Source organism: Chelonia mydas, chromosome 2, assembly GCF_015237465.2.
Source record: "Chelonia mydas isolate rCheMyd1 chromosome 2, rCheMyd1.pri.v2, whole genome shotgun sequence".
In the NCBI taxonomy this organism is placed as follows: domain Eukaryota; kingdom Metazoa; phylum Chordata; order Testudines; family Cheloniidae; genus Chelonia; species Chelonia mydas.
The window spans coordinates 224,400,969-224,417,013 of NC_057850.1; the positions used below are offsets into that span (position 1 = coordinate 224,400,969).

General features: G+C 39.0%; 1 protein-coding gene across 1 annotated transcript in view; it reads left to right on the forward strand.

Moving 5' to 3' along the window:
• Nucleotides 1-16,045, forward strand: part of PLXDC2 (plexin domain containing 2) — a 393,218-nt gene that overhangs the window by 216,590 nt on the left and 160,583 nt on the right. The window contains exon 3 of the mRNA XM_037890821.2: nucleotides 12,348-12,494. Coding sequence (XP_037746749.1) covers nucleotides 12,348-12,494 — 147 coding nt within the window. The remainder of the gene's footprint in view (nucleotides 1-12,347; nucleotides 12,495-16,045) is intronic.

Consider the following 16,045-nt stretch of genomic DNA (forward strand, 5'->3'; position numbering starts at 1 on the left):
TTTCAGAGTCACTGTTTTTCAGAATACATTCCCCCATTCTATAGTTATGGTCTGCATTTCTTGTTCCTAGATGTATAACTTTGCTGTATTAAAACTGGGGCTGCCAAGTGATTAAAAAAATTAATTATAATTAATCGCACTATTAAACAATAATACAATACCATTTATTTAAATATTTTTGGGTGTTTTCTACATTTTTAAATATATTGATTTCAATTACAACACAGAATAAAAAGTGTACAGTGCTCACTTTATATTTATTTTGATTACAAATATTTGCACTGTAAAAAACAAAAGAAATAGTATTTTTCAGTTTACCTAATGCAAGTGAGTTGAACTTACAAATGTAGAATTATGTACAAACCCCCCCCCGCATTCAAAAAATAAAACAATGTAAAGCTTTAGAGACTACAAGTCCAATCAGTCATACTTCTTGTTCAGCCAATCACTCAGACAAACAAGTTTGTTTACATTTGCAGGAGATAATGCTAACTGCTTCTTGTTTACAATGTCACCTGAAAGTGAGAGCCGGTGTTTGCATGGCACTGTTGTAGCTGGCGTTGCAAGATATTTACGTGCCAGACGCGCTAAAGATACATATGCCTCTTCATGCTTCGGCCATTGTTCCAGAGGACATGTGTCCATGCTGATGATGGCTTCTTCTCGATAGCGATCCAAAGCAGTGCAGACCATGCATGTTCATTTTTATCATCTGAGTCAGATACCACCAGCAGAAGGTTGATTTTCTTTTTTGGTGGTTTGGGTTCTGTAGTTTCCGCATTGGCATGTTGCTCTTTTAAGACATCTGAAAGCATGCGCCACACATTATCCCTCTCAGATTTTGGAAGGCACTTCAGATTCTTAAACCTTGGGTCGAGAGCTGTAGCTATCTTTAGAAATTTCACATCGGTATCTTCTTTGCATTTTGTCAGATTTGCAGTGTGAAAGTGTTCTTAAAATGAACAGCATGTGCTGGGTCATCATCCAAGATTGCTATAACGTGAAATATATGGCAGAATGTGGGTAAAACAGGGTTTCTAGTGGAAAATACTTTGCTGTACTCATGATACAAGCACATTCTCCTTCTCCTCCTCCTTTTCAAATATAAAACAGAATTATTTATTTAACATTTCTGCCTTTTCTGGATCTTTATTAACAATTTTACATTCTCCATGTAGTAATTGACTTATACCATTGATAAAAATTCTTTTGTTCCTAATATATTTTTTAAAAAAATCTTTCATTGTCCTTAGGCTTGCGAGCCAAAGACTTTTCCCTTTCTTTAGCTTTCCTCATCAATTTTCTGCACATTATAACATCTAATTTATATTGATTGCTATCTCTTCTTCATTTTTCCCATTTGTCATATATTGTATTTTTAATATCTAATTGCTGCCTTCACTTTGCCACTCAACCAAAAGCTGTTCTCTTTTTTGATTGTGGATTTGTGGCCTTTTGGCCATCTAAAACTTTTCTTAAAGACCTCCCAATTTTCATTTAAAATTTTCTGTCTACATTTTTTCCTCCTAGTCAATTTCACTCATAATTTTCCACAACTTTGGAAAATTAGGCCTTCTGAAACACCAAGTATTCATGTTTCTGTTTGGGACCATTCTCTTTTTGTCTATATTGAATACAATCAGGTCATGATCACTTGTTCCCTAGGCAACCACTAACTTCTAGTCCACTGATGAATTCATCTTTAACCAGCTCAATGAGATCCAAAATAGTTACCTCATGTTAGGTTAATACCTTATGCGTTTGAAAAGTATAATTAGTATGCTTAGTCTAGGTTCTTGTATATAAGTGTCCATCTGCAAGTATGATCTGGAATGGCACTGAACACTGATCGCAGAAATTACCCCTGCATTGTCACTGATTGGCACCAATTTCTGTACTCAGCACAGACAGAGCAAGTACTCTCAAGTTTCCCATTGACTTCAGTATGCTGTGGATCAGTTTCTTAGGGGGATAGAGAGACTTATCCTCTTATTCCTAAAGGGTAGTTCCTTGAATTCAGACCTGAGGAAAATTGGCAGGGCAGCATCAATATTTCCCATGCATTATCTGTCCTGAGGATAAATAGGTAATTCCAATCTCCATGGCTGTCAATCGGACACCTTTAAAAAGACAAGCTCACTTCAAAAAATTAAACTGAACTAATAACAATAATTAATTAATCAAGGGAAAAGAGTTAAAGGAACAATAAATACTGAGTGAAAGTTTCTTAATTAAAGAATTCTGAGATGATTTCTGTAGCTGCACATGCTCTGTGCAAGTCACAAGTGATTATATTGTAACCAGCTCACGATGTCTGTACATCCAAATGGAAGTTGCTTTTCTGATCTGTATGCTGATAATTTACAGGTTAACTAGTTTCTCATTTCACCTGCTTCCTTGGCCAGAGACCTAACTAGCAATTTGAATACATTTTGGGGCCATTATGTGGTTATTACTTTGAAATATCACAGAAATGAACATCATGCATGGTTTGTTGTAACAGCTTTTTAAAAAATCCAAGTGTTGGAAGGTCATGTACAGATAATAACTGAACTGAAGTTATATAAGTAGGCTTTCTACAATGATTGATAGTCTAGGTGCCAAGGACCATTACACCACACCCGAACTGGTAATGATAAGGACAAGGCCACAAGAATAGTTAAATCTGAGAAAAACAGGAAAACGCCTAGGGCAATGAAATAAGCTATCTAGATAATATAAGTGGAGGGATGCATAACCAAGGTATGCTAAGAAAGCATAACCCAGTCAGGAAAAGAGTGTTGTCTGTGATTACAAAAATGAAGGCTGTATATAGCTTGAAATATACCAAGTATGGATAAGGGTGATGAGTGATCAGTTAGGTAATACATGCAAGAACAAGGATGGCTCGTGTGTGATATATGAGTTATGTAGTGTATAAGGCATAAAAGAGTGCTAATTACTGACCACGAGGGAACAACACAGGATCTACACAGCCAAATGGGAATGGACCTGATGATAACAGAAACAGCCTACCTGCACTCCAGGACTGGGTAACTGATCACTAGCCTGTCCTGCTCTATTTTACTTATAGTTCATAATTGATTAAGGTGGTGATATATTGCCCTCAATATTTTCTTAATAAAACATTAAAATTGAATAAGCTTAATAATTGGGTATGGACAGTTTGTTTTGCCCAATAAACTCACCTAACTCTCTGCCACACATTGGAAATCTTAATCTGTGAAAGGAGACCAATTTTTTTCTGGAATGGGAAAATGGTTTTGTGGTATTTAGATTGTATTCTGGTGCATTTGTACACACACTGTATATGGTTTGTGTGTTCTGTTATTTAATTTGACAAATACAGGACAAGTATGATCTACAATGGCACTGAACACTCATTCACTGCAATGGGAATTACAGGTGCTCAACACTTCTGAATAAATCAGACCCAGTAAGACTACTAGAATTGTATAGGTCACCATGCAACATCTCTGGTCAAAACAGTGTGAAATTAACTTCTGTGTGTTTATGTTTTTTTTGTTTCCACACAGTAGGAAGACTGCAACTCCAGCAAAGAGGAATCGTTAATGATTCATATAATTAACAGTGGTGACAAATAAGTTGTTCGTGAGGCAGGGAAGAAATATGATGGACATTTCTGTCCAGCATCCACTTTATATATAGCACCAGTTGAAAAATGGTTAATGCAATAATCCCACCAACCAAACTGAAAAAGTCTGGGGAAATCATTTCAGTAAAAGCTGTATGTAGTAATCTGGGGAAGCTACTTCCTAAGCATATTTATGGACAAGATACTGCTCTAGATGAGGTGGACAACAAATAGTACCTCAAAAAATAGTGTTCAAATATCAACTCGCTAGAAATCTTCCATGTTTTTGCTCCCACAAGAAATGAGATGGAAACAAGAGTTGGCATCTTTCTCTGCATGTTGTTTATTTTCTGTCAAGTTTTTACTTCATTTGAAATATTTGTAAAGTTTGCTCTGATTCCTTAATAGCTGCATTGCTTTTGTATTGCTATCACTGATTTTTACAATGTCTGCAGACTTACATGCTCATGTCTCGAGAGCTAGGGAAATAAATAATAACACATTTTAAAAAATACAATGCCTGAACCCAACACTAGCATCAATTCTAGCTTTTTGATGTCCCTATATATCTAGACTCTATTAATAGAATGTATTACAGAACAGATATACTATTGACAGAGACCCATAAATCAGAGAATAAAAATAAGCCATAGATGCTTGTTGATACAAATGAAATATGACTCATTAGCTGGGCACTGTGTTAAGACCAGCAATCTTTGTGTTGATTTCTTTAGTGGAAGTATATGTACCAAATTATGTGATGTAGGAACTTGGAATAGAACCCGGATTTTCTAATTTACTAACAATAAAAAATAAAGGGGGGAGGGGCAGAGTTCTACCAGAACTAATGTTAGGCTAACTACAGTGCTCCAGTCCAGCCACACTGTAAGATTTACAAATAGTAGAAATGGGAATTACAATAAAAAGGCATTTAACAGTGTAGTCACAGAATGTTGTCTGTGAGAAAGATGTTTAGAATGAATTTAGCCTCCTTGTTGAACGGGCAGATGCTGGTTTCCGTACATCATCCCTGTTGAAACTATTTCATTTCCCTTCAGAAATACATGAAGTTAATGTATCTGAATTACGGCAGTGCATAAGACTGTTTTTTTTACACAAAACTTAATAGCTATTTATACATCAGTTATTCTATACACATTGACTTGGTTGTTGAGCTGAAGGCTATAATTAGTGTGCTAATTGCAAGATGTTAAAAGATTCTCCTTTAAGCATGGATCAAGGTACCATTTAAAATACTCTTATAAAGCAGTCATTTGGCCTTAATAATATGGCCTTATGGGGCGGGGGAGAGGGGTTATGTAGTCATTTGGTTGCTAGAGAGAGTAAATAGAATAGTTTTGATCAGTTATTAGAAATTGGCAATAAATAAAGTCCTTGTGGAGCTTTAACTGCAAATTAGCTTTGCAGTTAAAGCTGTGCATATTTATCTTTGCTTAAGATAAATAATGCAATAGTTATTTTGTAATCCCGTATCCCCATTACCTCTGGAACTGATCTCTTCCTTGGGTCTCTATGATGCCATTAACCTACATTTTAGCTTCTATAAAAACATTATGTCATCTGAATGATGCATTAGACTTGGAACTTTAAATTTACTGTACCTTTTTTGAATCATCTACCATAACAGTAATAACTCTTGACTCTAACCACTTGAAAAGAAAAGTACTTGGTTAAGTTGTTTGCATACCATCTTTCTGATAGTATGGTTTTACTTATGTTTACTTTTATTACGAATCTGGAGCTTTTGAGGCTATTAGGAGTTGCTTATTAAATGCTGTCACTGGAGCTAATGCTCTTTGGCATATAGGGTACATCAGAAGATAACCATAAAGTACCTCCATCTGCAACAGCTGTGAGTGAAGTGCATCAGTAACGACTGCTAATAAGTTGTCATTTCCAGATAAAGCAAAACTTATGGTCAGTATATTTCTCTTTAGGTTTTTTATTTATTTAAATTGAATTTAGTAATTTTGTATTAAACTACCATGGGTTCAGCTCCTGTTGCTACAGTTACAAGCTCAACAGAGTGAAAATTAGCTCTGGTGCTTTTCTCACATTGGAAGGCTCTAGGAACACAGGAAGTCCAAAGATAATGACCACAGAAACAATCACAAGTACTAAGTCTTATCTGTACTACGAGTTTTATTAAAGCAATAAGTAATGTTACAATTACCTGTGCATATATAAATCCTACAAAAATGCATGCAGTGACTAAGACGGTAGTCATACTCACATCCTCAAAGATATTGGAGAGTCCGGTGGATCTCTCAATAGATCAGGGATTGGCAACCTTTAGCCTGCGGCCCGCTAGGGTAACCCCCCTGGTGGGCTGCGCCAGTTTGTTTACCTGCCGCGTCCGCAGGTTCGGCTGATTGCAGCTCCCAGTGGCTGCGGTTTGCCACTCCAGGCCAATGGGGGCTGCGGGAAGCAGCAATTGTCAATCATCGATAGAGGGATTGTTCCTGCTCGAGTTTCTCATGGGGTTATCCTTTGGGGTTCTCACTTTTACCCAACCAGGGAACCTCTCTTATCTTGTTGTTATGACCACACCTAACACCATATGCATATGCATGAGGGTTTCAACCCTCTTTTCCTTATCTGTACTTCCATCCCCCATGAATATCGGGGTATCCCATTTTTCATAGGTTGTTCTTAGTTCCTTTTATTGTCATTAGCATCTATGCACAACATGTGTCCTTGGCAACCTGTGGTCAGGACAGAACATTCAACGATGTTACAGTCTGGTGTCTTGTGGTCTTCGACAATATATTGCGGTCTATTGCAATCTACTGTTCCATAACATCACCTATTGGCACATTTTTTTACAGTAATCTTGTGATTTCCTTGCATAGGGTTATTCCTTAGTCATTCACTCATGTCAAGCATTCTTAAGCCTATGGCCTAGTCTGGCTAAAGTAAAATCTTACAGGTCTGAGCCTGTAGGCTTTGCATTCCAGCAATGTTTTACTTATATACCTAATACACACTCATCACTCCTAAATACATGTCAGCCTTATACTTCTATAAACCTACAATTTAAATCTATTTAACATGCATTGATTATATATGAAATAGCATATGAATTGACCATAACACCACATAATACAATGACAAATAGATGATAAAATGAACTAATTGGCTGCATCCCCTAGAATATAAGCTATAATTAAGCCTTTGAAAATGTAAATATCATGTATCTACTGCAGTAGCAGTTTGTGATAAATCTGCACACTTTGGATGAGTAGTTGTGTGTGAAAGAGCATCCATTGTGATTCCACACACCCCCCTCCAGAGGTGTGAGGGAACCTCCAAAATGATTTCGGGACTGATCTTGCAGTCCTTTCTCAGGTAAAGATCCCATTCCTTTCGGTGACAATTCCAGATGTGACCAAATGTAGGATTAGAGCTTTGGACAGCTGGGAATGGCTTCCATGTTCTTAGAGAATCATAGAACTGGAAGGGACCTTCAGAGTCATCTAGTCCATTCCCCTGCATTCAAGGCAGAACTAAGTATTATCTAGACCAGGGGTGGGCAAACTTTTTGGCCTGAGGGCCACATCCAGTTTCCAGAATTGTATGGAGGGCCGGTTAGGGGAGGCTGTGTCTCCCCAAACAGCCAGGTGTGGCCCGGCCCCCGCCTCCTATCCAACACCCCCCCCCCACGCCCAGCCCCGCTTCTCGGCCCCTGACGGCTCCCCTGGGACTCCTGCCCCATCCAACCCCCTCTCTCATTTCTGACTTGCCCCCCCAGGATCCCTGCCCCATCCAACCACCCCTTCTCCCTGTCCCCTGACCGCCCCCGGAACCCCTGCCCCTGACTGCCACCCCATCCAACCCCCCCTCCTTCCTGACTGCCCCCCGGGGACTCCTACCCCATCCAACCCCCCTGTTCCCCGCCCTCTGACTGCCCCGACCCCTATCCACACCCCTGACCACCACCCCCAACTCCCCTGCTCTCTATCCAACCCCCCTGCTCCCTGCCCTCTTAATGCACTGCCTGGAGCACCAGCGGCTGGTGGCGCTGCAGCCGTGCCGCCCAAAGCACCAGGTCAGGCCGCGGCTCTGCAGCTGTGCTGCCCGGCCGCCCAGAGCATTGGCGCGGCGTGCTGAGGCTGCGGGGGAGGGGCGACAATGTGGGAGGGGCCAGGGGCTAGCCTCCTGGGCCAGGAGCTCAGGGGCTGGGCAGAAGGGTCCCACGGGCTGCAGTTTGCTCGCCTCTGATCTAGACCGTCCCTGACAGGTGTTTGTCCAGCCTGCTCTTAAAAAATCCCCAGTGATGGAAATTCCACCACCTCCCTAGGCAATTTATTCTAGTGCTTAACCATTCTGACAGTTAGGAATTTTTTCCTAATGTCCAACCTAAGCTGCCCTTGCTGCAATTTAAGCCCATTGCTTCTTGTCCTATCCTCAGTGGTTAAGAAGAACATTTTTTCTCCCTCCTCCTTGTAACAACCTTTTATGTACTTGAAAACTGTTATCATGTCCCCTCTCAGTCTTCTCTTCTCCAGACTGAACAAACCCAAATTTTTCAATCTTCCCTCATAGGTCATGTTTTCTAGACCTTTAATCATTTTTGTTGCTCTTCTCTGGACTTTCTCCAATTTGTCCACATCTTCCTGAAATGTGGTGCTCAGAACTGGACACAATACTCCAGCTGAGGCCTAATCAGCATGGAGCAGAGTGCAAGAATTACTTCTCATGTCTTGCTTACAACACTCCTGCTAATACATCCCTGAACAATGTTTGCTTTTTTTGCAACAGCATCACACTGTTGACTGTATTTAGCTTGTGATCCACTATGCCCCCCAGATCCCTTTCCCCAGTACTCCTTCCTAGGCAGTCATTTCTCATTTTGTATGTATGCAATTCGTTGTTCCTTCCTAAGTGGAGTACTTTACATTTGTCATTATTGAATTTCATCCTATTTACTTCAGACCATTTCTCCAGTTTGTCCAGATCATTTTGAATTTTAATCCTATCTTCCAAAGCACTTGCTTTTGATCAGTCATACTCTAGGCTGTCCTTTTACTAGAGAAAGTTTGAAATGGATGGTAATGGTTTTAATTTCCTCTAAGTATAGCATATTTCAATAGTAAGACTCAATTACTTTGCTTGGTGAAGAAAACTGGAAACAGAAGTATGTAATCGTGTCACACTATTTCTTGTTGCCATTGAGGCAAGAAGTGTGTAATCCTGTCACAACTAAAAGTAGAGGGTAAACTCCTTCATTTAAATTATTTCTGACAGTGACAACAATTAATTTGTGACAAAGGAAAACAATTAAAGAGCAAGAAAAAGAAACAGGAACATTAGATAAGTTCTATCTCTGGCTGTCACTCAAGCACCTTTGTTTTCCATCCCTCTTAGCCTCCTCCTTTTAGGTATCCTACAAAGTAGCAGCTGTCATAATATTAGCAGGACTGTCTAATCGGCTTAGATCCCCAAATCACTGGTTTCCATTCTTCTGCAGATGCCATGCAGTTATCAGCAATTGTAAAGTTCTTCCGTTTCAGCTGTAAGCATGGATATCCAGCTGCAATGAACGTTGCAGATCCACAAGTAGAAGTGCAGATTGTAAAATCTCTGGATCACAACTCAAGTTACTTTGTAAAGGAGAAAAAATGTGAAGCTAGAAGGGAAAATACTAGAAGTTAGCTCCATAAAGTTGTTGATAGTCCCACTGTCTTCCAGTCCCTTGAGCACATAATTTGGATGTTCCCTTGAGCGTTTCTCTAGACCTGTACATCCAGGCCATTTCCAAATCTTTCCATTTCTTTCTCCATGATGTTTCTAAACCCTGGTCTTTTCTTGCTGTACGTGCTGCCAAAACTCTCATTCAGGCCCTTATCTCCTGTCTTGAATATTCCAGCTTCCTCCTTTATAGCCTTCCTGACACCCACCTCCTTTGCATGAGGTCCAATCAAAACATGACTGCTAAGATTGTCTTCCTGGCCCATTGTCGTGTCATTCCCCCACTTTTTGAGCCCCTTCCTTCTCCACTCCATTGAATGCAAGCTTCTTATCCTTGCCTGTAAAGCCCTTCTAAACCTAAGCTCCATTTGGCCAACATCACCAGAATTATCTCTGGATAATTTATTTTTAAATACGATGATCTTGAAGCCTACTAGTTGTTGTTATATGGCTAGTAGTGTAGTGGCTAGAGCAATGGCGTGGCATGCAGAAGACCTGGCTTCTATTCCTGGCTCTGTAACAGGCCTGCTGTGTGATTTGGGCAAGAGAATTCCCCTCTCTTTACCTCTGTTTCCCCACCTGCAAAAATGTGGGGTTGTGGGAGGGGAATAATACTGACCTCCTCTGTAAATTGCCATATAAGAGCTAATTATTATTATGGATCTATTTTTATCATTGCTTCTATTCCATTGCTCCTATCCCCTGTTACCTCCATCCTACCTTTCCCTTCCAATTGATTGTTACGCCCACTTGTTGTATGTTATCTTAAAGAAGATGGAAAATTCTTCAGGCCGGGGACTATGTCTGAATCCATGCTACAGCACTCAGCACAATGGGATCCTGATCCTGACTGGGGCTTTTGAACACCATTATACTACAAATTGTGTGTGTGTGTGCGCACGTGTGCATGTGCATACGTATGTGCACATAAAAATAATCATGTCAAATTTCGACATCTTTTGTGTGCTGAAGAAGGGTAATGATTTTGTGCTATTGTGCATAAGCTGATTGCCACAGAGTAGAGTGTTGCATTTTTCTGCATGTTATACTAACAATACTTAACCCTTCTGTTGAGGCTTCTATCCAAAGATCTCAAAGCGGCTTAGAAATATTAATGACTTTACTCACTGGAGTACTATGGGGCTAATTGTTTTATTATGCTTACTGGACAAGATTTACAAAATTGACTAGTGAATTTGAGTGCCTCAGATTTTAGGTGTTCAGCTTGAGATGCTTTGGAAGGGGCTTGAACTTCAGAGTGGTGGATGCTCAACTTGGCCATTCAAAATAACTTGTCACTTTTGTGTGTCTTGGCCATCATGTGCACCGTATACAGCATTGCAGAAGTGGACATAGGCACTGAACTTCTTCTGAAACATGACAAAGTTGTCACTGTTGTAAGCAACTGCAGAACTTGGTGCACTTAATGGTGTGATCCATTATAGCAAATCCAGTCCTCATGTATTTTACCTTTGACTTTGCTTCTGTGGATGTTTAAGCATGAGCATTAAGTACTGTCAGTTTAGAAAACGCAGAACTGGAAATTTTAGTTTAAAACATATGTATGGTAATTTATTACCCTGAACGGTTAGGATTTTATAGGGGTTGAGGCTAGATCTGGGTGAATTTTTTCAGATGAATTTTTTTTTGCCCCAAAATGCAGATTCAGGCCAACTGAAACATATTTCTGAATTGGTGTTGATTTTGGCAAATTGTTTTGGACTGAATGAAAAAAGAAAAAAAATTGAAATGTTGAAATGATTCATTTAATCAAAAAGGAAACATTTCACATTTTCAGTCTAGATTCACAAAGGGAGTTTGCCACCATTCACAAAGCAGCAATTATAAGGTGTTCTAGGAAGATATCTCTCAATCTCTTCTTGAAGCTATTCTACTTTGAATAAAACACTTAAATAGTCATTGGCCAGAAAAAGAGAGTGAGAGTGATTCCATTGCCTACTGATTAGGACATTCACCTGGGCAGGGGAAGACCTGGGTTCCAGTTCTTGCTCCAAAGCAGGGATTCAGACATGAATCTCCAACAGCGCAGCTAAGTGCCCTAACCACTAGGCTAAAGGTTATAAGGGACGGCTCCTCTTCTTGGGGTTTTTTTTTATTTGTTTTTGTTTTGTGAATGTAGCCTCTCATTTCCTTCACTTTAATTAAAATACCCAAACTAAAAAGTTTCATTTTCTAGTTGAACAAAATGTTTAATTTGACCCCCCAAAATTGTTTCCAACTTTTCAGATTTCTCAAACACAGACATGCGCACACAAACTTTGATTCTGGTCAACTGGGAGAAGTTTTTCAGAAATTCCAGCAAACCAAAAAATCAGTTATTCATACAGCTCTAGTTGATACCGCTAATAAACATGAACCAGAGAGATGGACGTTCTGGCTTTGGTACAGCAGAATCCATTAAGTAGTTAGATCTCTTTACTGAGTGGAACATGTACAATAAAAAAATAATCTCATGCTAATTTAAGATGAAATAGTAGAGTAGTCTGACACATACCAAAGAACAATTTTTATTATCAGTAATGGGCATTCTAATAAAAAGCAGGTCAATAAAAAGAAAACACATTAAAAATTCCATCATTGTAAAGCCATTAGCTGAAAGTAGTACTGCTTCTTGCTGTTATTAAAGTGGAGAAGTTGTCACAGGGGATTTACTGGCTATCACTCACTTGGAAGTCAGCATTCATTTTCCCACAGATTTCAGTAAGGCCTTTACAGCAGCTATATATCTGAGTTTTGGGATGACTAAAATTTCATTTATAAGATAAGATTATAACATGCAAGGCAAATATTTGCCTCCTATTTTATTTGTTTTTAAAAATATATATATATCTTCTATAATAGATTTAAAGTTTGTACCTTTTCCTTATTAGTTTACTTGTCATAGAAACAGTTTGGTCTTATTTGTTGCTTTAAGGAACAATAAAACTCAGTATTTCAAAGACAAAATTTAGACATGTCTGGGAGATATTTTCCATTTTAATCTGTACTTGGTTTTGTTTGTGTGTTTTCCCCCACACAGGAGGATACAGATCATAATTATTATACTTCCAGGACATACGGCCCATTTGATTCTATCAGCCGGGATTTGTGGGTGAACATAGACCAAATGGAAAAAGACAAAGTGAAGATCCACGGGATTTTGTCCAATACCCATCGGCAAGCAGCAGTAAGGGATTTGCTATACATTGATACTCTCCCTCTTTGACTGGCTTTGATATTTTTCTCCTATGACTGACACATCAATAATTATCTAGGACAACTTCTACTAAAGGTGGTTCACCTCTGCATTTATAGCTCAGAGCTCTGGATGTCTGTACAATGCTGTGATAAAAAAAATATATGTTGCTTTAGTGCATCTGCTGCAAGTGTCCCTTGGGGAATATTTTCCTCAAGGAACTTTTTCCAGATGAACTGAAAATTCACCTTAGTTGTGTTCGAGGTCAGATCAAAAACTATGATGCACAAAGCAATCCTGCTGCTGTTGAAGTCAGTGGGAATTTTGCCCCTGGATTCACTGACATCAGGATTGGGCTCAAGATTAAATTGCTTAACTCCTGTTTTTAACCCCAACAGGGAGTAGACTTGCATTTACATTTTAAATTTGTGTGAAGTGCCAGCCACATCTTCCTTTTGAGAACTCTTAAATTCTTGCCAAAATATTATGATTTAAACTTTTTTTGTCAAATGACGGTAGCTAAAGTGGCAGATGTAATTCCATTTCCAGATTAGAAATCTACGTTGGCTAATTCCGATCACACTGTCCTGTACCATGAATACAAAAATAAGCAGCTAGCATACAATTATAATTGGATGCTGCATGATTTCCAAGTTGTATTCCCATGTCTGACCAACTACTGGAAACTGCCTGAACAGAAGAGCCAATATTGGCATTAATTAAATAAGGAAAATTAAGATTCTGTGTTGTGACTCAAAGTTCTTGCTTCATCTACCGCCCAGTTAGTTGCAACAGTGAGATGAGGTTCTGACAGTTGAAAAAACTCCACGTAGTAGCTTTGCTTGATAGCTCAATGGTTCTTAAACATGCAAGAGGGGCCTTCTGAGGCTGAGAGAACAAAAACAAAGCTAAAATTCTTTTCTCCACTGGGTTCTGTCATATTATTTCCCATAGCCAATAAACCCACCAGTGAGGTGACAAGCTCAGAGGGAAGTAGGAGACAGACGAATCACTGTGGGATTTAGTTCAGAGTTCAAAAACCGAGGAAGGTAATAAATCCAGTAGATTTAGGCTGACAAAGGACAGCATTCAGGCAATCTTTTGCCTAGCCAAAAGGTCAAAATAAATAGCTAAGAAGTCTGTAAGGGGCTGGGGATAATGGAAATAAAGGTGTTGAGACAGTTCCCTATCTTTGGGATGAATTTAATAAAGCTCTGTATCAGTTATCTGTGACTTTTGCACACATTCTAAGTCAGTTCGTGGGGCTGGGGGCTGGGAAGTGTGCCACAAATAAGAATCTTTCATGGTTTTGCTACTCTGCCAAAGGCTTCTTCTCAAGAGCACTCTCTTCACCTGAGTTGGGAAAAAGACTAAAAAAATGCAAACTTTGTACAAAAGAACTAACAATACCTTTCCCAGAGTTGAATATTTTCCTAACAAGAAACACTCTGGCAATAGCTGGGGCCCTAAATCTAGGGTTAAATTAAAATTAGAAATGTTACATAATATTGTTTGGCAGCCTTCACCTGGCATTAATTTTTTCTCTGAATGCACATGTTAACTTGTAAGCACACTTGTTTCAACTTGAACCATTGTGGCTAAGCATGAGAAATTTTAGTCCAAGAGCAAAATTTTGTGAAAGTTGTGAGGGAGTGAATCCAGAGGTTTAGAATGGACTGACACTTAAAATGCTGCAGTGTCACAGCTGCACCATACTGTAGCGCTTCAGTGAAGACACTACCTATGCTGGCGGGAGGGGTTCTCCCATCGGCGTAAGTACTCCACCTCCCTGAGAGGCAGTAGCTAGATCAATGGGAGAATTCTGCCATTGACCTAGAGCTGTCTTCACTGAGGGTTAGGTCAGTTTAACTGTGTCACTCAGGGGTGTGGATTTTTCACATCCCTGAGCAACATAGTTATACTGACCTAATTGCCTAGTGTAGACCAGGCCTAAGTGTATGTCTATACTTAAACTGCTGCAGCAGCACAACTGCAGTGAAGCAGCTGTACTGCTATAGTGCTTCAGTGTAGACACTACCTACACTGACAGGAAGGGTTTTCGGATTGGTGTAGGTAATCCATCTCCCCAAGAGGCAGTAGCTAGGTCAACAGAAGAATTCTTCTGTCAACCTAGTGCTGTCCACACCAGGGATTAGGTCGTCATAGCTAGGTCTCTCAGGGATGTGGATTCTTCATGCCCCTAAGAGCTTGTTTTCACAGTGAATATCCAGGAAAATTAATCCAAATTAACAAAAGATGTGAATTTGAAGTGGATTACTTAAACCATATTAAACCAAAGTGAATTAAACTAAACCAAATTAAGGTCCCTTTGATTCTGATTAACAGCATCCACACAGGGATGTAATGTGGTTTAACTAATCCATTTCATATTCACCTCAGAGAGTAACAGTGAATCCACCTGCTTTGTGTCCATAATAGATAGAGATGTAAGTAATGATGTTTGCCCACAAAATTCAATTAGAGGCATAAAAATCCAGGCATAGATTTTGCTATTGTTTTTAAGACCTCTCTTGAGACCTCTGTTTTATGTCCTCTCTTAAAGATGGATAAGTACCAATGAATCTACCGGTAAGGTTTTATTTCTCTGTGTGTAATTGATTTGTATTTGCATGTTGGATCAACCAACACCCACATATGCTGCATGGCTCAGCTGTCATGGAATGATAGTCTGGAATTGGACACATTCTACTACCTGGCTCCTACATGGATATTTTACAGGAAAATTTTAAAAATAACTCTCTATACTAAAAGCCTTTTTAATGAATTACGCTTTTAATGTTGCTTTCATAATTCACTCGGCTTTCTGCTAACCCAGGGACCAAGACTTTTAGTTCAAAGGGTAAAAAATAGTAATTCTAAAAGACTGATTATAGTTAAGTCAAGATTCTAATCTTGCATCTAGAGAAAAGGAATGTGGGCTATAGTTGTACTTGACACCAGTTCATAGCTTTATGCTTCCTTACAAATGATCACCGTGATGACTTTTGAAAAAATAAGAAACCACAAAACTAGTATAGTATTTAAAATGCCAAATGGGCGGTCTGGTTGGAGCTTGGCAGAAACATCTCTCATCTCCTTGTGCAGAGATGAAACTCCTTCATTACTCAATGAAAGGTCAATTCACACATCTTGCTGAGACTTAGTGATTTAGATGCTGATGACTTCTTAAGCATCATTCTTTAGTATAGGAAAACAAGGATTCAGATTTGCTTAAAAGCTCAGTGTTAATGCATTTTATAATTTGGGGGTTCTGAATAGATGTAATAAAGCTTGAACATATTGTATCAACTTGTAAACTGTTCGGAGCTTGAGATCATAATGAACTAGAAAGGTAATTTTGCAAAACTATAATTTGGAAAGATTCATTGGACACTTAGTTTTCCCTAGATTCACAGTAAGATCTCAAATTTGACCTCCTGCCTCAATGTTTCAATAATTTGGCAATCTAAATGTTCTCATTTCTTGGATGAGAACTTCTGCTATTTTTGTAATTTTAATTATTAAACATTTTTTCAATAAAT